At 38.7% G+C, this 25,590-nt stretch overlaps 1 protein-coding gene and 1 long non-coding RNA gene across 3 annotated transcripts in view; one reads left to right on the forward strand and one right to left on the reverse strand.

Annotated features, from left to right (window-relative positions):
- UMPS (uridine monophosphate synthetase) overlaps nt 1-25,590 on the forward strand; it is a 54,251-nt gene that overhangs the window by 16,989 nt on the left and 11,672 nt on the right. For both annotated transcript variants that reach the window (XM_029215089.1, XM_029215090.1), the window contains exons 2-5: nt 7,361-7,514; nt 9,393-10,064; nt 15,707-15,882; nt 17,447-17,561. In XM_029215089.1, coding sequence (XP_029070922.1) covers nt 7,361-7,514; nt 9,393-10,064; nt 15,707-15,882; nt 17,447-17,561 — 1,117 coding nt within the window. The remainder of the gene's footprint in view (nt 1-7,360; nt 7,515-9,392; nt 10,065-15,706; nt 15,883-17,446; nt 17,562-25,590) is intronic.
- The window catches only part of LOC114891054, a 28,177-nt gene continuing 12,724 nt past the window's right edge, over nt 10,138-25,590 (reverse strand). Inside the window, exons 2-3 of the long non-coding RNA XR_003792409.1 lie at nt 17,908-17,955; nt 10,138-10,297 (exon numbers count right to left, since the gene is read on the reverse strand). This is a non-coding gene — a long non-coding RNA (uncharacterized LOC114891054). The remainder of the gene's footprint in view (nt 10,298-17,907; nt 17,956-25,590) is intronic.

The raw sequence follows: 25,590 nt of genomic DNA on the forward strand, positions 1-25,590 counted from the left end.
CCTCCTTTATCAAAGATAAGGTGACCATATGTGTGTGGGTTTATCTCTGGGCTTTCTGTCCTGTTCCATTGAGCTATATTTCTGTTTTTGTGCCAGCACCATACTGTCTTGATTACTGTAGCTTTGTAGTATAGTCTGAAGTCAGGAAGCCTGATTCCTCCAGCTCCATTTTTCGTTCTCAAGATTGCTTTGGCTATTCGGGGTCTTTTGTGTTTCCATACAAATTGTGAAATTTTTTGTTCTAGTTCTGTGAAAAATGCCAGTGGTAGTTTGATAGGGATTGCATTGAATCTGTAGATTGCTTTGGGTAGTAGAGTCATTTTCACAATGTTGATTCTTCCAATCCAAGAACATGGTATATCTCTCCATCTATTTGTATCATCTTTAATTTCTTTCATCAGTGTGTTATAATTTTCTGCATACAGGTCTTTTGTCTCCATAGGTAGGTTTATTCCTAGATATTTTATTCTTTTTGTTGCAATGGTAAATGGGAGTGTTTTCTTGATTTCACTTTCAGATTTTTCATCCTTAGTGTATAGGAATGCCAGAGATTTCTGTGTATTAATTTTGTATTCTGCTACTTTACCAAATTCATTGATTAGCTCTAGTAGTTTTCTGGTAGCATCTTTAGGATTCTCTATGTATAGTATCATGTCATCTGCAAAGAGTGACAGCTTTACTTCTTCTTTTCTGATTTGTATTCCTTTTATTTCCTTTTCTTCTCTGATTGCTGTGGCTAGGACTTCCAAAACTATGTTGAATAAGAGTGGTGAGAGTGGGCAATCTTGTCTTGTTCCTGATCTTAGTGGAAATGCTTTCAGTTTTTCACCATTGAGGACGATGTTGGCTGTGGGTTTGTCATATATGGCCTTTATTATGTTGAGGAAAGTTCCCTGTATGCCTACTTTCTGCAGGGTTTTTATAAATGGGTGTTGAATTTTGTCAAAAGCTTTCTCTGCATCTATTGAGATGATCATATGGTTTTTCTCCTTCAGTTTGTTAATATGGTGTATCACGTTGATTGATTTGCGTATATTGAAGAATCCTTGCATTCCTGGAATAAACCCCACTTGATCATGGTGTATGATCCGTTTAATGTGCTGTTGGATTCTGTTTGCTAGTATTTTGTTGAGGATTTTTGCATCTATGTTCATCAGTGATATTGGCCTGTAGTTTTCTTTCTTTGTGACATCCTTGTCTGGTTTTGGTATCAGGGTGATGGTGGCCTCGTAGAATGAGTTTGGGAGTGTTCCTCCCTCTGCTGTATTTTGGAAGAGTTTGAGAAGGATAGGTGATAGCTCTTCTCTAAATGTTTGATAGAATTCGCCTGTGAAGCCATCTGGTCCTGGGCTTTTGCTTGTTGGAAGATTTTTAATCACAGTTTCAATTTCAGTGCTTGTGATTGGTCTATTCATATTTTCTATTTCTTCCTGATTCAGTCTTGGCAGGTTGTGCCTTTCTAAGAATTTGTCCATTTCTTCCAGGTTGTCCATTTTATTGGCATAGAGTTGCTTATAGTAATCTCTCATGATCTTTTGTATTTCTGCAGTGTCAGTTGTTACTTCTCCTTTTTCATTTCTAATTCTATTGATTTCAGTCTTCTCCCTTTTTTTCTTGATGAGTCTGGCTAATGGTTTATCAATTTTGTTTATCCTTTCAAAGAACCAGCTTTTAGTTTTATTGATCTTTGCTATTGTTTCCTTCATTTCTTTTTCATTTATTTCTGATCTGATTTTTATGATTTCTTTCCTTCTGCTAACTGGGGTTTTTTTGTTCTTCTTTCTCCTTCTTGCACCTTTAGGTGCAAGGTTAGGTTGTTTATTCGAGATGTTTCCTGTTTCTTAAGGTAGGATTGTATTGCTATAAACTTCCCTCTTAGAACTGCTTTTGCTGCATCCCATAGATTTTGAGTCGTCGTGTCTCCATTGTCGTTTGTTTCTAGGTATTTTTTGATTTCCTCTTTGATTTCTTCAGTGATCACTTCGTTATTAAGTAGTGTATTGTTTAGCCTCCATGTGTTTGTATTTTTTACAGATCTTTTCCTGTAATTGATATCTAGTCTCATAGTGTTGTGGTCGGAAAAGATACTTGATACAATTTCAATTTTCTTAAATTTACCAAGGCTTGATTTGTGAACCAAGATATGATCTATCCTGGAGAATGTTCTATGAGCACTTGAGAAAAATGTGTATTCTGTTGTTTTTGGATGGAATGTCCTGTAAATATCAATTAAGTCCATCTTGTTTAATGTATCATTTAAAGCTTGTGTTTCCTTATTTATTTTCATTTTGGATGATCTGTCCATTGGTGAAAGTGGGGTGTTAAAGTCCCCTACTATGAACGTGTTACTGTCGATTTCCCCTTTTATGGCTGTTAGTATTTGCCTTATGTATTGAGGTGCTCCTATGTTGGGTGCATAAATATTTACAATTGTTATATCTTCTTCTTGGATCGATCCCTTGATCATTATGTAGTGTCCTTCTTTGTCTCTTCTAATAGTCTTTATTTTAAAGTCTATCTTGTCTGATATGAGAATTGCTACTCCAGCTTTCTTTTGGTTTCCATTTGCATGAAATACCTTTTTCCATCCCCTTACTTTCAGTCTGTATGTGTCTCTAGGTCTGAAGTGGGTCTCTTGTAGACAGCAAATATATGCGTCTTGTTTTTGTATCCATTCAGCCAATCTGTGTCTTTTGGTGGGAGCAATAGTCCACTTACATTTAAGGTAATTATCGATATGTATGTTCCCATTCCCATTTTCTTAATTGTTTTGGGTTCATTATTGTAGGTCTTTTCCTTCGTGTTCCTTGCCTAGAGAAGTTCCTTTAGCAGTTGTTGTAGAGCTGGTTTGGTGGTGCTGAACTCTCTCAGCTTTTGCTTGTCTGTAAATGTTTCAATTTCTCCATCGATTGTGAATGAGATCCTTGCTGGGTAGAGTAATCTTGGTTGCAGGTTTTTCTCCTTCATCACTTTCAATATGTCCTGCCATTCCCTTCTGGCTTGCAGAGTTTCTGCTGAAAGATCAGCTGTTAACCTTATGGGGATTCCCTTGTGTGTTATTTGTTGTTTTTCCCTTGCTGCTTTTAATATGCTTTCTTTGTATTTAATTTTTGACAGTTTGATTAATATGTGTCTTGGCGTATTTCTCCTTGGATTTATCCTGTATGGGACTCTCTGTGCTTCCTGGACTTGATTAACTATTTCCTTTCCCATATTAGGGAAGTTTTCAACTATAATCTCTTCAAATATTTTCTCAGTCCCTTTTTCTCTTCTTCTTCTGGAACCCCTATAATTCGAATGTTGGTGCGTTTCATGTTGTCCCAGAGGTCTCTGAGACTGTCCTCAGTTCTTTTCATTCTTTTTTCTTTATTCTGCTCTGCATTAGTTATTTCCACTATTTTATCTTCCAGGTCACTTATCCGTTCTTCTGTCTCAGTTATTCTGCTATTGATCTCATCTAGAGTATTTTTCATTTCATTTATTGTGTTGTTCATCATTGTTTGTTTCATCTTTAGTTCTTCTAGGTCCTTGTTAACTGTTTCTTGCATTTTGTCTATTCTATTTCCAAGATTTTGGATCATCTTTACTATCATTATTCTGAATTCTTTTTCAGGTAGACTGCCTATTTCCTCTTCATTTGTTAGGTCTGGTGGGTTTTTGTCTTGCTCCTTCATCTGCTGTGTGTTTTTCTGTCTTTTCATTTTGCTTATCTTACTGTGTTTGGGGTCTCCTTTTTGCAGGCTGAAGGTTCGTAGTTCCTGTTGTTTTTAGTGTCTGTCCCCAGTGGCTAAGGTTGGTTCAGTGGGTTGTGTAGGCTTCCTGGTGGAGGGTACTAGTGCCTGTGTTCTGGTGTATGAGGCTGGATCTTGTTTTTCTGGTGGGCAGGTCCATGTCTGGTGGTGTGTTTTGGGGTGTCTGTAGACTTATTATGATTTTGGGCAGCCTCTCTGCTAATGGGTGGGGTTATGTTCCTGTCTTGCTAGTTGTTTGGCATAGGATGTCCAGCACTGTAGCTTGCTGGTTGTTGAGTGAAGCTGGGTGCTGGCGTTGAGATGGAGATCTCTGGGAGATTTTCGCTGTTTGATAATATGTGCAGCTGGGAGGCCTCTTGTTGGACCAGTGTCCTGAAGTTGGCTCTCCCACCTTAGAGGCACAGCACTAATTCCTGGCTGCAGCACCAAGAGCCTTTCATCCACACGGCTCCTTAATTTGGGATGATTCGTTGTCTGTTCATGTATTCCACAGATGCAGGTACATCAAGTTGATTGTGGAGCTTTAATCCGCTGCTTCTGAGGCTGCTGGGAGAGATTTCCCTTTCTCTTCTTTGTTTTCACAGCTCCCAGGGGCTCAGCTTTGGATTTGGCCCCGCCTGTGCGTGTAGGTCGCCGGAGGGCGTCTGTTCTTTGCTCAGACAGGACGGGGTTAAAGGACCCGCTGATTCGGAGGCTCTGGCTCACTCAGGCCGGGGGGGTAGGGAGGGTCACGGAGTGCGGGGCGGGCCTGCTGCGGCAGAAGCCGGCGTGACGTTGCCAGCCTGAGGCGTGCCGTGCGTTCTTCCGGGGTAGTTGTCCCTGGATCCCGGGACCCTGGCAGTGGCGGGCTGCACAGGCTCCCCGGAAGGAGGGTGTGGATAGTGACCTGTGTTCGCACACAGGCCTCTTGGTGGCGGCAGCAGCGGCCCTAGCGTCCCATGTCCGTCTCTGGGGTCCGCGCTTTTAGCCGCGGCTCGCGCCCATCTCTGGAGCTCCCCTAAGCAGCGCTCCCAATCCCCTCTCCTCGCACACCAGGAAACAAAGAGGGAAGAAAAAGTCTCTTGCCTCTTCGGCAGGTCCAGACTTTTCCCCGGACTCCCTCCCGGCTAGCCGCGGTGCACTAACACCCTGCAGGCTGTGTTTACACTGCCAACCCCAGTCCTCTCCGTGCGCTCCGACCGAAGCCTCAGCCTCAGCTTCCAGCCCCGCCTGCCCCGGCGGGTGAGCAGACAAGCCTCTCGGCCTGGTGAGTGCCGGTCGGCCCTCATCCTCTGCGCTGGAATCTCTCCGCTTTGCCCTCCGCACCCTGTTGCTGTGCTCTCCTCCGCGGCTCCGCAGCTTCCCCCCTCCGCCACCCGCAGTCTCCGCCCGCGAAGGGGCTTCCTAGTGTGTGGACACTTTTCCTCCTTCACAGCTCCCTCCCGCTGGTGCAGGTCCCGTCCCTATCCTTTTGTCTCTGTTTATTTTTTTCTTTTGCCCTAACCAGGTACGTGGGGGGCTTCTTGCCTTTTGGGAGGTCTGAGGTCTTCTGCCAGCGTTCAGCAGGTGCTCTGTAGGAGTTGTTCCACGTGTAGATGTATTTCTGGTGTATCTGTGGGGAGGAAGATGATCTCCACGTCTTACTCTTCCCCAGGCTACAGTTTTTGTGTTGGGTCCCAGGGTGAGTGAGTCTGCACACAAGCTATTTAAGAGCAGATCTCTATTCCCTACATCCATATGGTTTTCCTGGATCCAAGCCCTGTTGGTCTTCACCTGTTGGTCTTCAAAGCCAGGTGTTTTGAGTGCTCATCTCTCTGGTGTAGGTCCCAGGGGTTGGGGTGACTGATGTGGAGCATCAGGGAGAAGTTCCATATTTGTGAGATCCCTCCTGGTTATGGGTTGCTGAAGTAGTGATGGAGTTTTTGGCGAGACTGTGTCTCTAACTCTCCTGCCCATCTCCATGTGCCCTTTTATCCTTTGTTGTGGAGTAGCTGTTCACCTAGCTCTCAGGTTCTTTTCGGAGGGAATTGTTCTTAATGTAGTTGTAGATTTGTTGTGTCCATGAGAGGAGGTGAGTTCAGGATCTTCTTACTCCACCATCTAGAACCACCTTCCCACTTGTTTATTTTTGGTTTTATTTCTTTGCTTTTGGTGTCAAGTCTAAAACATCATTGTTAAGACCATTGTCAAGGAACTTACCACCTGTTTTCTTCAAGGAGGTTTGTGTTTTCAGGTCTTACATTCAAGTCATTAATCCATTTTGAGTTAATTTTTGTGTATGGTGTAAGATGTAGTCTAGTGTTCCCAAAACCATTTTGTTGAAGAGACCGTCCTTTTCCCTTTGTGTATTCTTAGCTCCTTTGATGTAAATTAATTGAACATATATGTGTAGGTTTACTTCTGGGCTCTCTATTCTGTTCTGTTGACCTGTGTGTCTGTATTTATGCCAATACCATAGTGTTTTGACTACTATTACTTTGTAATATAGTTTGAAATCAGGAAATATGATACCTCCATATTTGTTTTTCTTTCTCAAGATTGTTTTGGCTATCCAGGGTCTTTTGTGGTTCCATACAAATTTTAGGATTGTTTGTTCCATTTCTGTGAAAAGTGCCATTGTAATTTTTTAGAAACTTCATTGAATCTGTATATTGCTTTTAGTATGGACTTTTTTTTTTTTTTTCTTTGCGGTACGCAGGCCTCTCACTGTCATGGCCTCTGCCGTTGCGGAGCACAGGCTCCGGACGCGCAGGCTCAGCAGCCATGGCTCACGGGCCCAGCCACTCCGCGGCATGTGGGATCCTCCCAGACCGGGGCACGAACCCGTGTCCCCTGCATCGGCAGGTGGACTCTCAACCACTGCGCCACCAGGGAAGCCCTAGTATGGACATTTTAACAGTTTAATTTTTCTGATCCATGAGCATGGAATATTTTTCCATTTACTTATGTCATCTTCAGTTTGTTTGTTTTTAAAATCAATGTCTTATGTTTTTAGTGTACAGGCCTTTCACTTCCTTGGTTAAAGGTCTTTCACTTCCTTGGTTAAATTTATTTGTAAGTGTTTTATTCTTTTTATTTTTTGGCCGTGCTGTGCGGCATGCAGGATCCTAGTTCTCTGACCAGGGATTGAACCCGTGCCCCCTGCAGTGGAAGCGCGCTGTTTTAACCACTGGACTGCCAGGGAAGTCCCTGTTTTATTCTTTTTAATGCAATTGTTTTCTTAATTTCTCCTGTGAAACTTCTTAATTGAAGACTTCTGTTGGGAAAATAAAACTAGCAGGTGATAGGTTTAGACATGACAAGCATAATGAATTACTAAGGAAAACTGTGAAGCCTAGGGGTCATCCTTAGTCTTCAGGATGAACATCATAGCCTTTCCTAACACATTCCATGTTGCCCTTGGAGCAGCCCTGAGTCTAGCTAAGTAGGTTAATTCTTCTGTTTTTATATTTATATTTGTAAACTGGGATTTGTGGAGAGGACAACTTAACAAAAAGGCATTTATATTTTTCTGATCAGGTGGGTTCTGATCCCTTGCTGGGTTGTTACTGTCTTTATGTTGTTACATGATTTATACACCACTTAAAATAGTAATAATAATAATTGGGTTATGTGTTGTTTTTTTACAGGTTGCAGAAATTTTATTCCAAACTGCCCAAAATGCAGGGATCAATTTTGATACTGTGTGTGGAGTACCTTATACAGCTTTACCATTGGCCACGGTTATCTGTTCAACCAACCAAATTCCAATGCTTATTAGAAGGAAGGAAACAAAGGATTATGGTAAAGTAAAAATAGTATAAGCTTTAAGTTGATATGTAGCCTGATACTTTTAGAATTTGTTCTTCTAGGCACTGATGTTCATAGTCACCTTGAATATTCTTCATAGGGCCTTTAAGTTGTTATGGCCTGTGGAATTTGTTAACTGTTGTTATAAATCACCTCCCTTTCCTTTAGAGTCTAGGGGTGAAATGCTTTGTATTAATTAGGCAATGAAAAAAAGTGCTTTTTTTGTGCACCAAATTTATGAAACCCAACATTTTTACCACCGCTTCCCTCATCAGAAGAATGTTCTAAGAGCACTTACTTTCCCAATGTATTTATATTTAAATTGCATGAATAAAATTAATCTGTTAAAGCAATGTGAGGGAATTCCCTGGCAGTCCAGTGGTTAGGACTCTGCACTTCCACTGCAGGGGGCCCAGGTTTGATCCCTGGTTGGGGAAATAAGATCCCACAAGCTGTCCAGGTGGCCAAAAAAAAAGTAAATGCCACATGAAATTCTAAATGAAGATGTTTTTATGGGTTCATGGCAGTAGGTTATCAGGTGGGTGTTTTAAATGTGGGCTGCGTTAAAACTAAATCAATCTAAAAGTATTGGAACTGACTTCATATTTGATGATCTTAAGTGCTAATGATTTTTTCGTGTTGTTTTATGTTGGTGTGATACTGTTTTTGTTACTTCTTTTTGAAAAGAGTCCTTTTTACAGATGTGTTCTAAAAATTTTATGATGAAATCATATGATGTCTGGGATTTGCGTCTAAAAATATGGGGGGAGGGTGATGTTGGAGTTATAGTTGAAGCAAGATTGCCCATGAGTTGCTAAGTGGTGAGGTGCTGTATTTGTGGAGGTTTGTTATACTATTCTGTCTAGTTTTGTTTGAAATTCTCCATTATAAAAAAATTAGACAAATGTTTTTGCCACTTAGCGGCACAGTGTTTATCTCTATGAATCACTGCCATAAGACTACTGTTTCTATTTCCTTATTATGTATCTTCAAAAATATTTCTTAGAATAAGATCATTAATTTAAAAATATACCTATAAGTACTCGCAGTCTCATGTTCTCACGTAAGATGATTCAGTTAAACTTGCCAATTCTGCAAGGGAAGGAAAGGAGTTGGGGAAAGAGCAAAGACAGTACCTGTGGAAAGTTCAGAACGTAGGCAAAATGCCCACTATATCTATTCTGATTCAAAATAAGATAAATTTGGTAGTGGAAAATGTAAAAATGAATCTCTAAACCATGAGTCTGTTCAGTCTACAGCCTGAGTATTTACAGTTTGTAGATTATCTGAAAATAGTCTGCAGTAGGGGTTGGAGTGGGGAAGTGTGTTTAGTCACATTACATTACATAGCTCATAACGCTGTGGTGATTGACCTCAGTGGTTGTTGAATATTTTCCCTCCTGCATTTATGTGCTCAGAAGGCCAGTTGTTTGGCTGATCTTGAATAAAGAAATTGTTGATGGAAAAAGGAATGATTTCATTGATGATATTGGGCTATTCTTTGTTTCATAACTTTCATTGACCTAGGTGATCTTGCCTTAATAAAACCTGTATTTGAAATTTTCATCATAAACACATGAAATGATGTTTTATACCGTTAAATAATTTGCTAGTTTTACTAAAAATGTTCTGTATATGTAACTTTGACAATTTTGAAATACATAGGCACTGAACAAAACAGTAATTGTGGCACATTGAAGATTCATTAGGAATTTTAAAAATAAAGTAGTTCCAAAGTAGATTATCAGAAAATATAATTTCGATTATCTCCCTCTTCATAAATACATGCCAAATTTATACTGCAAGATACATCTTGAGTTGGCTGAAATATATAACTTTAAAACAGAGTCAACGTAATTTTTTCTTTTCTAGGTACTAAGCGTCTTGTAGAAGGGGCTATTAATCGAGGAGAAACCTGTTTGATCATTGAAGATGTTGTCACCAGTGGATCTAGTGTTTTGGAAACTGTTGAGGTTCTTCAGAAGGAAGGCTTGAAGGTCACTGATGCCATAGTGCTGCTGGACAGAGAGCAAGGAGGAAAGGACAAGTTGCAGGCACATGGGATTCGTCTCCACTCAGTGTGTACATTGTCCAAAATGCTGGAGATTCTTGAGCAACAGAAAAAAATTGATGCTGAGATGGTCGAGAGAGTGAAGAGATTTATTCAGGAGAATGTTTTTGTGGCAGCTAATCATAGCGGTTCTCTCCTTTCTGTAAAGAAAGGACCCAAAGAACTAAGCTTTGGTGCACGTGCAGAGCTGCCCGGGATCCACCCAGTTGCATCAAAGCTTCTCAGGCTTATGCAAAAGAAGGAGACCAATCTGTGCCTGTCTGCTGATATTTCAGAGTCCAGAGAGCTGTTGCAGCTAGCAGATGCTTTAGGACCCAGAATCTGCATGCTCAAGACTCATGTGGATATTTTGAATGATTTTACTCTGGATGTGATGAAGGAGTTAACCATTCTGGCAAAGCGCCATGAGTTTCTAATATTTGAAGACCGGAAATTTGCAGATATAGGAAACACAGTAAAAAAGCAGTATGAAGGTAAGTATTATTCAGGAACCAACAAGAATCACAAATCCAGCTTAAACTGGCTGAAGAACAGAAGGAAATGTATTGGCTCACATGACAAAGTCCAGCTGTAGAAAAGCCATGGTTGGCTCTAGGAGCTCAAGTGATGTCTTTTGGCCTTGCTTTCTCTCCAAGTTTCAGCTCTGCTTTCTTCTCTCTTGACTTCTTTCTCAGGTAGGCACACTCCTCAAACCAGTCGCTCAGACCTGGGGTATAGAATACCTTTATTAGCTCACCTGGGTAATATATACCCTGCTCCTGGTGATGTGAGGCTATTTTTTAAAAATTTTTATTGCAGTATAGTTGCTTTACAATGTTGTGTTAGTTTCTATTGTACAGCAAAGTGAATCAGCTATACGTATACATATATCCCCTCTTTTTTGGATTTCCTTCTCATTTAGGTCACCACAGAGCATTGAGTAGAGTTCGCTGAGCTAAACAGTAGTTACATTAGTTATAGATATGATAGATAACATTAGTTATCTATCATAGTATCAATAGTATATATATGTCAATCCCCATCTCCCAATTCACCCCCCCGCGGCAACTTGGTGTCCATACGTTTGTTCTCTACATCTGTCTCTATTTCTGCTTTGCGTATAAGATCATCTATACCATTTTTCTAGATTCCACATATATACGTTAATATACAATATTTGTTTTTCTCTTTCTGACTTACATGACAGACTCTAGGTCCATCCACGTCTCTACAAATGACCCAATTTCATTCCTTTTTATGGCTGAGTAATATTCCACTGTATATATGTACCACATCTTCTTTATCCATTCTGCTGTTGATGGGCATTTAGGTTGCTTCCATGACCTGGCTATTGTAAATAGTGCTGCAGTGAACACTGTGGTGCATGTATCTTTTTGAATTATGGTTTTCTCTGGGTATATGCCCAGTAGTTGGATTGTGGGTCACATGGTAGTTCTAGTTTTAGTTTTTTAAGGAACCTCCATACTGTTCTCCATAGTGGCTGTATTAATTTACATTCCTACCAACAGTGCAAGAGGATTCCCTTTCCTCCACACCCTCTCCAGCATTGTTTGTAGATATTTCAGTGGTGGCCGTTCTGACCCGTGTGAGGTGATACCTCATTGTAGTTTTGATTTGCATTTCTCTAATAATTAGTGATGTTGAGCATCTTCTCCTGTGTTTGTTGGCCATCTGTATATCTTCTTTGGAGAAATGTCTATTAAGGTCTTCTGCCCGTTTTTTGATTGTGTTCTTTGTTTTTTGATATTGAGCTGCATGAGCTGTTTGTATATTTTGGAGATTAATCCTTTGTCAGTTACTTCATTTGCAAATATTTTCTCCCATTCTGTGGGTTGTCTTTTTGTTTTGTTTATGGTTTCCTTTGCTGTGCAAAAACTTTGGAGTTTAATTAGGTCCCATTTATTTTTGTTTTTATTTTCATTACTTTAGGAGGGAAGTCAAAAAAGATCTTGCTGCGATATATGTCAGAGTGTTCTGCCTGTGTTTTCCTCTAAGAGCTTTATAGTGTCTGGTCTTACATTTAGGTCTCTAATCCATTTTGAGTTTATTTTTGTGTATGGTGTTAGGGAGTGTTCTAATTTCATTCCTTTACGTGTAGCTGTCCAGTTTTCCCAGCACCACTTATTGAAGAGACTGTCTTTTCTCCATTGCATATTCTTGCCTCCTTTGTCGTAGATTAGGTAACCATAGGTGTGTGTTTATCTCTGGGCTTTCTATCCTGTTCCATTGGTCTATATTTCTGTTTTGATGCCAGTACCATACTGTCTTGATTACTGTAGCTTTGTATTATAGTCTGAAGTCAGGGAGCCTGATTCCTCCAGCTCTGTTTTTCTTTCTCAAGATTGCTTTAGTTATTCAGGGTCTTTTGTGTTTCCATACAAAATGCAAAATTTTCTGCTCTAGTTCTGTGAAAAATGCCATTGGTAATTTGATAGGGATTGCATTGAATATGTAGATTGCTTTGGGTAGTATAGTCATTTTCACAATATTGATTCTTCCAATCCAAGAACATGGTATATCTCTCCATCTGTTTTTGTTGTCTTTGATTTCTTTCATTAGTATCTTCTAGTTTTTTGCACATATGTCTTTTGACTCCTTAGGTTTATTCCTAGGTATTTTATTCTTTTTGTTGCAGTGGTAAATGGGATTGTTTCCTTAATTTCTCTTTCTGATCTTTCGTTGTTCGTGTATAGGAATGCCAGAGATTTCTGTGTATTAATTTTGTATCCTGCGACTTTACTAAATTCATTGATTAGCTCTAGTAGTTTTCTGGTGGCATCTTTAGGATTTTCTATGTATAGTATCATGTCATCTGCAAACATCTGCAAAGAGTGAGTGTTTTATTTCTTCTTTTCCAATTTGGATTCCTTTTATTTCTTTTTCTTCTCTGATTGCCATAGCTAGGACTTCCAAAACTGTTGAATACTGGCAAGAGTGGACATCCTTGTCTTGTTCCTGATCTTAGAGGAAATGCTTTCAGTTTTTCACCATTGAGAATGATGTTGCTGTGGGTTTGTCATATATGGCCTCTATTACGTTGAGGTAGTTTCCCTCTATGCCCACTTTCTGGAGAGTTCTTATCATAAATGGGTGTTGAATTTTGTTGAAAGCTTTTTCTGTATCAATTGAGGTGATTATGTGGCTTTTATTCTTCAATTTGTTAATATGGTGTATCACATTGATTGATTTGCATATATTGAAGAATCCTTGCATCCCTGGGATAAATCCCACTTGATCATGGTGTATGATCCTTTTAATGTGTTGGATTCGGTTTGCTAGTATTTTGTTAAGGATTTTTGCGTCTATGTTCATCAGTGATATTGGCCTGTGATTTTCTTTTTTTGTGATATCGCTGTCTGTTTTTGGTATCAGGGTGATGGTGGCCTCGTGCAGTGAGTTTGGGAGCGTTCCTCCCTCTGCAGTTTTTTGGAAGAATTTGAGAAGAATAAATCCCACTTGATCATGGTGTATGATCCTTTTAATGTGTTGGATTCGGTTTGCTAGTATTTTGTTAAGGATTTTTGCGTCTATGTTCATCAGTGATATTGGCCTCTGATTTTCTTTTTTTGTGATATCGCTGTCTGTTTTTGGTATCAGGGTGATGGTGGCCTCGTGCAGTGAGTTTGGGAGCGTTCCTCCCTCTGCAGTTTTTTGGAAGAATTTGAGAAGGATCGGTGTTAGCTCTTCTCTAAATGTTTGCTAGAATTCGCCTGTGAAGCCATCTGGTCCTGGACTTTCGTTTGTTGGAAGATTTTTATTCACAGTTTCAATTTCATTACTTGTGATTGGTATGTTCGTATTTTCTATTTCTTCCTGGTTCAGTCTTGGAAGGTTGTACTTTTCTAAGAATTTGTCCATTCCAGGTTGTCCATTTTATTGCCATATAGCTGCTTGTAGTAGTCTCTTATGATCCTTTGTATTTCTGCAGTGTCAGTTATAACTTCTTTTTCATTTCTAATTTTATTGAGTCTTCTCTCTTTATTTCTTGATGAGTCTGGCTAAAGGTTTATCAATTTTGTTTATCTTCTCAAAGTACCAGCTTTTAGTTTTATTGATCTCTGCCATTGTTTTCTTTGTTTCTATTTATTTCTGCTCTGATCTTTATGATTTCTTTCCTTCTACTAACTTTGCGGGTTTTTTGTTCTTCTTTCTCTAGTTGCTTTATGTATAAGGTTAGGTTGTTTATTTGAGATTTTTCTTGTTTCTTGAGGTAGGATTGTATTGCTGTAAACTTCCCTTTTAGAACTGCTTTTGTTGCATCCCATAGGTTTTGGGTTGTCGTGTTTTCTTTGTCATTTGTTTCTAGGTATTTTTTGATTTCTTCAGTGATCTCTTGGTTATTTAGTAGCATATTGCTTAGCCTCCATGTGTTTGTGTTTTACAGTTTGTTTCCTGTAATTGCTTTCTAATCTCGTAGTGTTGTGGTTGGAAAGTTGCTTGATACGATTTCAATTTCTTAAATCTACTGAGGCTTGATTTGTGACCCAAGATGTGATCTATCCTGGAGAATGTTCTGTGTGCACTTGAGAAGAAAGTATATTCTGCTGCTTTCGGATGGAATGTCCTGTAAATATCGATTAAGTGTATCTGGTCTAACGTGTCATTTAAGGCTTTTGTTTCCTTATTAGTTTTCTGTCTGGATGATCTGTCCATTGGTGTAAGTGGGGTGTTAAATTCCACCACTATTATTGTGTTACTGTCGATTTCCCCTTTCACGGCTGTGAGCATTTGCCTTATGTATTGAGGTGCTCCTGTGTTGGGTACATAAATATTTATGGTTGTTATGTCTTCGTCTTCTAGGGTTGATCCCTTGATCATTGTGAGGCTATTTACGTAAACTTCTTGAACCCCAAGGTATAGTTAGGGGTTATTTCCCTAAAGAAAATGGCTGTGCTTATGCCAGAAGAAAGGGACATGGGTTCTAGGCAGGCAAAAATGACAGATGTTGGCCCTGCAGAAAGAACACTGTGAGTTCTGAATATTCAAAGAATGAAAATTGCAGATATAGGAGACAAGGAAAAGGTAGTATAAAGTAAGATTTATTTTTAGCAGAAAAAGATCTGTTGATATGCATCCTTTTTAAAAAATTTTGTTAAATAGGAGCTCAAGGTAAGAGCATACATTAGTTTAAAAAGTGCTTAATTCTTTACCAATTCTTTACCCATTCTTCTATGCAACTTTCTGTTATATTGGGTGTATCTCTTTTTTCACTTACCCTTACGACAGACATTTTATGTTATTTAACAGTTATAAGCATCTTTTGAGATAACAATTTTTCTTAAAGTAATACATATATATTCTTAAGCTATTTCTTTAGGAGAGATTTGTCTGTAATGACTTTCTTCATGTGCTAAAGATATTGACTGTTGGGACTTCCCTGGTGGTCCAGTGGTTAAGACTGTGCTCCCAATGCATGGGGCCCAGGTTCAGTCCCTGGTCAGGAAACTAGATCCCGCATGCTGCAACTAAGAGCCCGCATGCCGCAAGTAAGACCCGGCACAGCCAAATCAATAAATAAATACTTCTAAAAAAAAGATTGACTGTTGAAAGAGTTATACAAACTTCTATAAGTTTACATATAGTTTTTTTTCAAAAATCTACTAGGGTTACTGTTGTCTGCTTTTAAAATGAATACAATTGTCTATTTAAATTTGAAGAGCTAAAGAGACCTAAGGAACAAGTAGATTTGAGAGATGGTAAAGTTTCTGAGAGATCCCTACAGAACGAAAATTTGTCATCTTTAGAGGAATTTCAGTTGATATCTTCCACTTAACAAACAACCTGTCTTCACTGGACCCTTTCCAGTTGCATAAATCTTATTGGTAGTCACAAGCATCAGCCTGCAAGGAAAAACAGTCTTATCAGTTTTGCTAGTAAACTAAGTGTAGAACTTATAAGATATTTTTCTCCTTGTGATTTCTCAACCAGCTAACCAGGTGGACAGATAAATTTTTCACAAGTAGGTCCATTGATAATCACTAAAATTCTTGAAGTGTTTCGCTATTACATTGACATGTTACTAGGAGATTATTTCCATATTGTAGTTGGTTGGTTGGTTAAAAGTTAAGGGATTTTGTTTGGAAATTGACAGATATCTTTTTTCCCCTTTTCATAGGTGGTGTCTTTAAAATAGCTTCTTGGGCAGATCTAGTAAACGCTCATGTGGTTCCAGGCTCAGGAGTTGTGAAAGGCCTGGGAGAAGTAGGCCTGCCCCTGCACCGGGCGTGCTTACTCATTGCAGAAATGAGCTCTGCTGGCTCCTTGGCCACTGGGAGCTATACTGAAGCAGCGGTAAGTGACAGAGGAGAGAGATTGGGGCAATAGAAGGCCAGGGCTGTGACACTAGATGTTACAGGGGAAGAAAATACCTTAATTTGGGGTCTATGGAATTGCTGTCAAAAACAAAAAAATCACCTGCTGTTTGTGTGACAGTATGTTAATACTAGTTGGCTAGAATATCCTGATGGTTAATAGCATTTTATATCTTGTAGTGTACACCAAAGAAATTTGAACTGTACTCTAAGAGAGGAACATTGAAACACAGATATTGGGTCAAATAAACATATGTCTGTATTTACCTGGTCTTTAAGATAGAGGAGTTTTTTCCCTTTCACCATGAATTGAAATTGAATAGCTTTTTCCCAGATACGCAGTTTCTTGGAATCTCCCGAGTCACACACAGATGCACATTCTCATGACAGCAGCCCACATGAAGCAGCTTACCTTTTCAGTCTTTGATATTGATTGGCATTGTATGGGAGAGCTCTTAACTAGAGTCCAGACACATTGTTTCCTTTAGTAGCTCCCCATTATTAAAAATCCTTATAACACCATACATGTTAGTGCCCAGCTCCAACCCCCTGCATGCCAGAAAAAAATGAGAGATGGATAATCATCTAGTTATAAAGCTCCTCTTTACAGTCTCCTCTGGGCAAGGTTCATAGTTGGATAATCACCTAGAAAGATGGATGGATTATCTTTGCAGATATTTTAAAGACTATTACTTTTTAAAGTAACAGGAATTTTTAATAAAATTTTAATTTTTACATGGGAATTTATGTTTCATATTTCAAAGCCTGTGGAACTGTGAAGAATTCATATGGCCCTAGGGCCAGGTTTTAACAGCACCCCTGAATTGACCATAAATGTCTATGATTTCCCAACTCTCGTAGCAGAGGGTCCATGAGTCAGTGCTAATATTTGGCATTCTGGATCTGGCTCAAGGACAATACATTGATTTTTGGTTGGTGGTAGTACTTAGTGGCAAGAATGGAACAGTCTGGGCCTCAGGGAAGAGCCAAATTAGAAAGTCAGGCAGACCTTCTAGGGAGGCTTCTATGAATGTGAGGTAATGGTAGAGAAATTGTGGAGACAAGTTATTGGCAAATGTTAAAGAAGAGGGAAAGCTGTAGAGGTAAGATTTCTTTAGCTAGCTCTTAACAACATAGTGGTTTTTTATGTGGTGGCTGTCCTTGAATATCTATGTAGATAGGCAGTAAGTCAGTGTGGTTTTATACCATTATAAATGTATTCTAGAGTACTACCTAATATCCTTTTTGGAAGTAGGTAGGTCCCCAAGCATTATTACAAATAAGTAACGATGCAGCATCTAGATTTTAGATGCACATAATATAAGATTTTTAGTGTTTTCAGTGTTTGGTTATAGGAGAAGGGGACAGAAGGTGTTATTTCAGGGTGGTCTTAATGGAGCAAGTGTGTAGATTCATATCTAAGATTACCCGTTTTAGATGTAATTAGTTTAACATGAAATGAGGAAATGCATCTATGAAATAAAGTTTCTTACATTCTGTGTGGTTAAGTGCTTTCTTGTAATCTTTTATTACATTCCATTTAGGTGAGAATGGCTGAAGAGCATTCTGAATTTGTGGTTGGTTTTATTTCTGGCTCCCGAGTAAGCATGAAACCAGAATTTCTTCACTTGACTCCAGGAGTTCAGTTAGAAGCAGGAGGTAAGTCTATTCATTGGTAATGGTTTTTCCAAAATGCTTCTTTACCCAAGTCAGCAAGGACAAAATAAAACTTAGATATGCAAAATAGCTTGCAGTCTAATTTTAGGATGAAAATCTAGAAAGCTACTTTTTGTTGAAAAATGCCCAGAAACTGATAATTTTAATTGTTCCCAACTGATGTTCCAAATATGCTGCCAAAAAAGGTGTTCTGTGCTCAAGGAGGAATGCTCTAGGTCAAACAAAATCAGACATTTGTTTAGGACTTTGCAGAGCCTTTGATGTGCTAATGTTTATTGTGGCTCTTCAGTGTGGAGATACATGGTTCTGTCATGTCATCCAAACTTACCTGAACACGTTAACACTTTTAGCAGTCTGAGAAATGCAGTTGCAGTGGCTAAAAGAAAAAGAGCAAACTTTCTCAATGATAGTCTCTAGTCAGTGAAGGAGTAATCTAGGTTATTAAATGTCCTTTTGGGGTTCAAAGTTGTTTTGTTTTTTTACTTTTAAAAAAGTAATATAGTAATTGAAATATAGTTGATTTACAATGTGTTCATTTCTGCTGTGCAGAAAAGTGATTAAGTTATACATATATATATTTTTTAAGTATTCTTTTCCATTATGGTTTATCACAGAATACTAAATATAGTTCCCTGTGATATACAGTAGGCCCTTGTTGTTTATCCACTCTATATATAATAGATTGCATCTGCTAACCCCAAACTCCCACTCCATCCCTCTCCCACCCCACCTCCCACTTGGCAACCACAAGTCTGTTCTCTGTGTCAGTGAGTCTGTTTCTGTTTCATGGATATGTTCATTTGTGTCATATTTTAGATTCCACATATAAGTGGTATCACAGGGTATTTGTCGTTCTCTTTCTGACTTACTACACATAGTATGATAATGCCTAGGCCTATCCATGGTGCTGCAGATGGCATTTTGTTCTTTTTTATGGCTGAGTAGTATTCCTGTGTGTGTGTGTGTGAGTGACTTATTTCTTCTTTATCCATTCATCTGTTGATGGCCATTAAGGGTGTTTCCATGTCTTGGCTATTGTGAACAGTGCCTCTATGAACACAGGGGTGCATGTATCTTTTTGAATTATAGCTTTGTCCACATATGGACAAATCCAGCTTTGTCCACTGGATCATATGGCAACTCTATTTTTAGTTTTCTGAGGAACCTCCTTACTGTTCTCCATAATGGCTGCCCCAATGTACATTCCCACCAACAGTGTAGTTAGGTTCCCTTTTGTCCACACCCTCTCCAGCCTTGTTATTTATAGACTTCTTAATGATGGCTATTCTGACATGTGTGAGGTGGTACCTCATTGTAGGTTTGATTTGCATTTCTCTAATAATTAGTGATATTGAACGTCTTTTTATGTGCCTGTTGGCCATCTGTATGTCTTCTTTGGAGAAATGTCTATTTAGGTCTCCTGCCCATTTTTTAAAATTAATTAATTTATTTATTTATGGCTGTGTTGGGTCTTCGTTTCTGCGCGAGGGCCTTCTCCAGCCGTGGCAAGCGGGGGCCACTCTTCATCGCGGTGTGCGGGCCTCTCACTATCGCAGCCTCTCATTGCGGAGCACAGGTTCCAGAAGCGCAGGCTCAGTAATTGTGGCTTATGGGCCCAGTTGCTCCGCAGCATGTGGGATCTTCCCAGACCAGGGCTCAAACCCGTGTCCCCTGCATTGGCAGGCAGATTCTCAACCACTGCCCCACCAGGGAAGCCCCCTCCCGCCCATTTTTTGATTGGGTTGGTTTTTTTTATTGTTGTTGAGTTGCATGAGCTGTTTGTATATTTTCTGAAATCAAGCCCTTATCAGTCACATTGTTTGCAAATATTTTCTCCCATTCTGTAGTTTGTCTTTTCGTTTTGTTTATGGTCTCCTTTGCTGTGCAAAAGCTTGTAAGTTTGATTAGGTCCCACTTGTTTATTTTTGCTTTTATTCTATTGCCTTGGGACTGACCTAAGAAAACATTAGTACGGTTTATGTCAGAGAATGTTTTGCCTATGTTCTCTTCTAGGAGTTTTATGGTGTCATGTCATATATTTAAGTCTTTAAGCCATATTGAGTTTATTTTTGTGCATGGTGTGAGGGTATGTTCTAACTTCATTGATTTACATGTGGCTGTCCAGCATTCTCAACACCACTTGCTGCAGAGATTGTCTTTTCTCCATTGTATATTCTCGTCTCCTTTGTCAAGGTTGACCATAGGTATGTAGGTTTATTTCTGGGCTCTCTATTTCTGTTCCATTGATACCTGTCTGTTTTCATGCCAGTTCCACACTGTTTTGATTACTGTAGCTTTGTAGTATTGTCCGAAGTCTGGGAGGTTTATGCCTCCTGCTTTGTTCTTTTTCCTCAGGATTGCTTTGGCAATTCTGGGTCTTTTTTGGTTCCATATAAGTTTTAGGATTACTTGTTCTAGTTCTGTGAAAAATGTCATGGGTAATTTGATAGGGATCACATTAAATCTGTAGATTGCTTTGGGTAGTTTGGCCATTTTAATGATATTCTTCTAATCCAAGAGCCTGGGATATCTTTCCATTTCTTTAAATCATCTTCAATTTCCTTTATTAATGTTTTATAGTTCTCAGCATATAAATCTTTCACCTCCTTGGTCAGCTTTATTCCTAAGGTTTTTTTTTTATATGATTTTAAAAGGTATTGTTTTTTTACATTCCCTTTCTGATATTGTGTTTTTAGTGTAAAAAAATGCAACCCATTTCTGTATGTTAATCTTGTATCCTGCTACCTTGCTGAATTTATCACTTCTTTAGGGTTTTCTATATATAGTATCATGTCATCTGCATAGAATGACAGTTTTACGTCTTCCCTTACAATTTGGATACCTTTTGTTCCTTTTTCTTGTCTGAATTCCAATACTATGTTGAATAGAAGTCATGAGAGTAGGCAACCTTGTTCCAGATTTTAGCAGGAAGGATTTCAGCTTTTCACTGTTGAGTATTATATTGGCTGTGGGTTTGTCATAAATAGCTTTTATTATGTTATGTTACCCACCTTGGTAAGAGTTTTTATCATGAATGGATGTTGAATTTTATCAAATGCCTTTTCTGTATCTATTTAGATGATCATGTGATTTTTGTCTTTTCTTTGTTAATGTGATGTATCACATTAAGTGATTTGCATTTGTTGAACCATACTTGTGATCCTGGGGTGAATCCAACTTGGTTGTGGTGCATGATCTTTTTTATGTGTTGTTGGATTTGGGTTGCTAATATTTTATTTGGTTTTGCTAGTAGTTTTTTGCATCTGTATTCATCAAAGATATTGGCCTGTAATTTTTTTTTTTGGTGGTATATTTGTCTGGTTTTGGTATCAGGGTGATGGTGGCTTCATAGAATGTCTTTGAGAGTGTTCCCTCCTTTTCAGTCTTTTGGAAGATTTTGAGAAGGATTGGTATAAGTTCTTCTTTATATGTTTGGTAGAATTTGCCTGTGAAGCCACCTGGTCCTGAACTTTTGTTTGTAAGGAGTTTTTTGTTTTTGTTTTTTTTATAGATTCTATTTCATTTCTAGTGATTGGTCTGTTCAGATTATTTATTTCTTCTTGATTCAGTTTTGGTGGGCTGTATGTTTCTAGAAAAACTTGTCCATTTCTTCTAGTTTGGCAAATTTTTTGGCATGTACTTGTTCATAATATTCTCTTACAGTGTTTTGTATTTCTGCAGTATTGTTTATTTCTCCTTTTTTCTTATTTTGTTTATTTAGGTTCTCTCTCTTTTCTTCTTGATGAGCCTGGCCAAAGGTTTGTCAATTTTGTTTACACTGTCAAAGAACAAGCTCTTGATTTTATTGATTTTATCTGTTTTTCTTTAATCTTTATTTACATTTTTTTTGTCTCTGATGTTTATTATTTCCTTCCTTTTGCTGACTTTAGGTTTTGTTTGTTCTTTTTCTAATTCTTTTAGGTGGTAGATTAGGTTGCTTGAGATTTTTCTAGTTTTTTGAGGAAGGCTTGTATCGCTATGAAGTTCCCTCTAACAACTGCTTTTGTGGCATCCCACAGATAATGTACGGTTGTGTTTTCATTGTCATCTGTCTCAAGATATTTTTTAAATTTCCTCTTTGACCCATTGGTTTTTTAGTAGCATGTTGTTTAGACTCCATGTAATTGTTTTCTTTTTCTATGGTTGATTTCTAGTTTCATGCTGTTGTGGTCAGGAAAGATGCCTGAAATAATTTCTATCCTCTTAAATTTGTTGAGGCTTGCTTTGTGCTCTAGTATGTGGTCAATCCTAGAGAATGTTCCATGTGCACTTGAAAAGAATGTGTATTCTGGGTTTTTTGGATGTAATGTTCTAAGAATATCAGTTAAGCCTAACTGTTCTGTTGTATCATTTAGGATCTCTGATGCCTTATTGATTTTCTGTCTAGGAAGATATGTCCATTGATGTGAGTGGGGTGTTAAGGTCTCCTACTATTATGGTATTCCAGTCAGTTTCTCCCTTTATGTATGTTAATATTTGTTTTATGTATTTAGGCACTCCTATATTAGGTACATATATGTTGATGAGAGTAATATCCCCTTTTTGTATTGATCCTTTTATCATTATATAGTGTCCTTCTTTATCTTTTTTTATGGTTTTATGGCCTTTGTTTTAAAGTCTATTATTTTGTCTGATACAAGTATTGCGACCCCTGCTTCTTATCATTTCCGTTTACATGAAATCTTTTTCCACCCCCTCACTTTCAATCTGTGTGTCCTTTGCCCTAAAGTGGGTCTCTTATAGGCAGCATATTGTAGGCTTTTGTTTTTTTATCCAGTCTGCCACTCTGTGTCTTTTGAATGGGGCATTTAGTCCATTGATGTTTAAGGTAATTCTTGATAGATGTGTATTTATTGCCATTTTAAATCTTTTTTTCCAGTTAATTCTGTATTTCCTCTTCTTCCCCTTTTCTTTTTCCTTTTGTGGTTTGATTTCCTTTTATTTTATGTTTGTGTTCTCTTCTTTTTGGTTTTTGTGAATCTATTGTGTTTTTGACTTGTGGTTACCCTGTTTTTCAAGTATGTTAACCCCTTCATATATCTACATGCTTTAGACTGGTAGTCATATAGGCTCAAATACATTCTAAAAAAAGAAGAATCTACATTTTCTTAACTCTCCTCCAACATTTTATGATTTTGATGTCCTCTTTTACATCTTCATGTTTATCCTTTTGCTGTTCACTGTGGTCATCATCACTTTCACACAAAAAAAATTTATTTTTTTCCTTTTTAATCTATATAGTGGCTTATGTAAGTGATTTACTTTTTGGTTGTAATTTTCTCTTTGATATAGCTTCTTGTTTTTCTATTTAGAGAAGACCTTTCAATATTTCTTTTATGATAGGTTTAGTATTGCTGTATTTTTAGTTTTTGCTTGTCTAAGAAATTCTCTCTCTCCTTCTATTCTAAATGATTGATTGAATATATTTTGCCACTCCCTTCTGGCCTGCAACGTTTCTGTAGAGAAATCAGCTGATAGCCTTATGGGGGTTTCCTTGTAATGAATTGTTTTTCTCTTGCTGCCTTTAGAATCCTCTCTTTAACTTTTGCCATTTTAATTATAATATGTCTTGGTGTAGGTCTGTTTGTTTGGGTTCATCTTGTTGGAACCCTCTGTGCTTCCTGTACCTGGATGTGTTTCCTTCTTTAGGTTTGGGAAGTTTTCAAACATAATTTCTTCAAATACATTTTTGATCCCTTTTCCTGCCGGTGAGGGGGCTCCCTGGGGTACGGGAGTCTTTCCTCCTTCACAGCTCCCTCCCAGGGGTACAGGTCCTATCCAGATTCCTTTCTATTTTTTTTTTCTTTTGTCCTACCTGGTTATGTGGAGATTCTTTTTGTCCTTTCAGAAGTCTGAGGTCTTCTGCGAGCATTCAGTAGGAGTCTGTGAGAACTGTTCCACATATAGATGTATTTTTTGATGTATTTGTGGGAGGAGGTGAGCTTCCCGTTCTTCTTCTCTGCCATCTTGATTGCTCTGCTTTGGTTTTTTTTTTTTTTTTTTTTGTAAATTTATTTATTTTTGGCTGTGTTGGGTCTTCGTTTCTGTGCGAGGGCTTTCTCCAGTTGCGGCAAGCAGGGGCTGCTCTTTATCGCGGTGCACGGGCCCACTATCGTGGCCTCTCGTTGTGGAGCACAGGCTCCAGACGCACAGGCTCAGTAGTTGTGGCTCATGGGCCCAGTCGCTCTGGGGCATGTGGGATCCTCCCAGACCAGGGCTCGAACCCGTGTCCCCTGCATCAGCAGGCAGACTCTCAACCACTGCACCACCAGGTAAAGCCCTCTGCTTTGGTTTTGAATGGGGAAAAAATGGTGACCTGGAAACATTTTTCCTGAATTGGTTATTGTACAAGAAATCTTGCTTATCACAGGAATGGGAGTTTATTCTATCCCCCTTTCCACCTCTTTCCTTAAGTTTGGAACTGTGAACATCTGGTTCTCAGCAAAACAACTTGAGATGAAAACAACTCTGCTTCATAGAGTATGGAGAATGTTTTGTGTATGTGCTGCTGTGGTACATTTCCATGTCTAGAGTTACCTTTTTACAACTCCATAGTGTATCCTAGTTACACTTGGGCTGGAATATGTTTAATCATTCCCCTGTTGATGCATTTGGACTTTTTACAAACTAAACATCCTTGTATATATTTTTGCATGTATAGAGTTTTGGAATACTCTCCCACTACGCTACAAACTCCTTGAGGATGAGAGCTCTTTCTGAAGAATGCATGTCCTCTAGCACAGTACCCCTGTGCACCATAAAGGTTCTGTAAATACTTATACAGATGTTGAAGGGATGGATAATATGCTGTATAGGAGCACATGTAAGAGTTGGTGTTTCTGTGAGTGGAATGATAACACTGAGAACATAATGACTGAGACTATAGATTTGGTAAACCTTGTTTTTCTTAAAACCCTGAAATACTAGAACTGTTGGATACCTATCAACCTTGAAGGAGCTAGTTATTTATATAAATAATATAACCACACTTATAAAGAAAGATACTACCTTTTTGGGGTTTTGATTTTTAAACAAAAAACATTATAGAAGGTTAACCAAAGAAAAGTAGATGTTCCCCTGGGGTTAGGGAGGATTGGAGGTCTCTGTTCCATTTCTCAAGTTTCACATTACAGGTTTTATATACTACAGAGTAGGCCTCAGCACAATGACTTGCCTATCTAAGGCTTTATGATAGTTGCCTTAGTATTCTACAATTTTTAAACTCTACATTTGTGCTAAACGTTATATGAATCAGGTAGATTTGTATTCCTAGCCCTTACAGTATCTTTGGACAAGTCACTTCCCTTCTTTAGGTCTCATTTTCTTGATCTGTAAAATGTGGGTAGTAACACTGTTGAACCTCATAGGGTTGCTGAGAGGCTTTTTAATGAGATAATGTATATAAAGCAACTTAGCACAATGTCTTGGGACACAGTAAGCACTCTTTGCTTGGCAACTGTTAATGTTCATTGGAAGCCTCCACAATCTTTGACTAGATAAGTATAGTTAGGATCTAGGCTTTTAGGGATTTTTAAAGCATCTTGGATTTGAAAGATAATAAGAAGCCATCTATAGGAGGCTTCTGGAACAGCAGAATTTAAAAAGAAGGAAAAAGTGGGGTTCTGGTTCAAGATGGCAACGTAGGAAGATCCTGAACTGACCTCCTCCCACAGACAAACTGAGTCTATAGCTATGTGTGGAACAATTTCCTTGGAAAGGCTGGCTGAGCACGGACTACACATGAGGCAAACGAGAAGAAAACCACATTGAAGTGTGTAGGAGAGGCTGGGATGCAACCTCACTGCTAACCCCACCCCTGGTATGGAGACCCAGAATCAGGGTGTAACTCAAAACCCAGAGCTTCTCCCTGAGGAGTGAAGGGTTTGAACTACACATTAGGCATCATAACTTTTAAGACCTGTACCTGAAAGATGAGCCCCCCAAAACATCTAGCTTTGAAAATCAATGGGGCTTATGTCCACAAGACCCACAAGACAGTAGTGATCTGAGT

Source organism: Monodon monoceros, unplaced genomic scaffold, assembly GCF_005190385.1.
Source record: "Monodon monoceros isolate NGI ecotype Baffin Bay Population unplaced genomic scaffold, NGI_Narwhal_1 Super_Scaffold_11, whole genome shotgun sequence".
In the NCBI taxonomy this organism is placed as follows: domain Eukaryota; kingdom Metazoa; phylum Chordata; class Mammalia; order Artiodactyla; family Monodontidae; genus Monodon; species Monodon monoceros.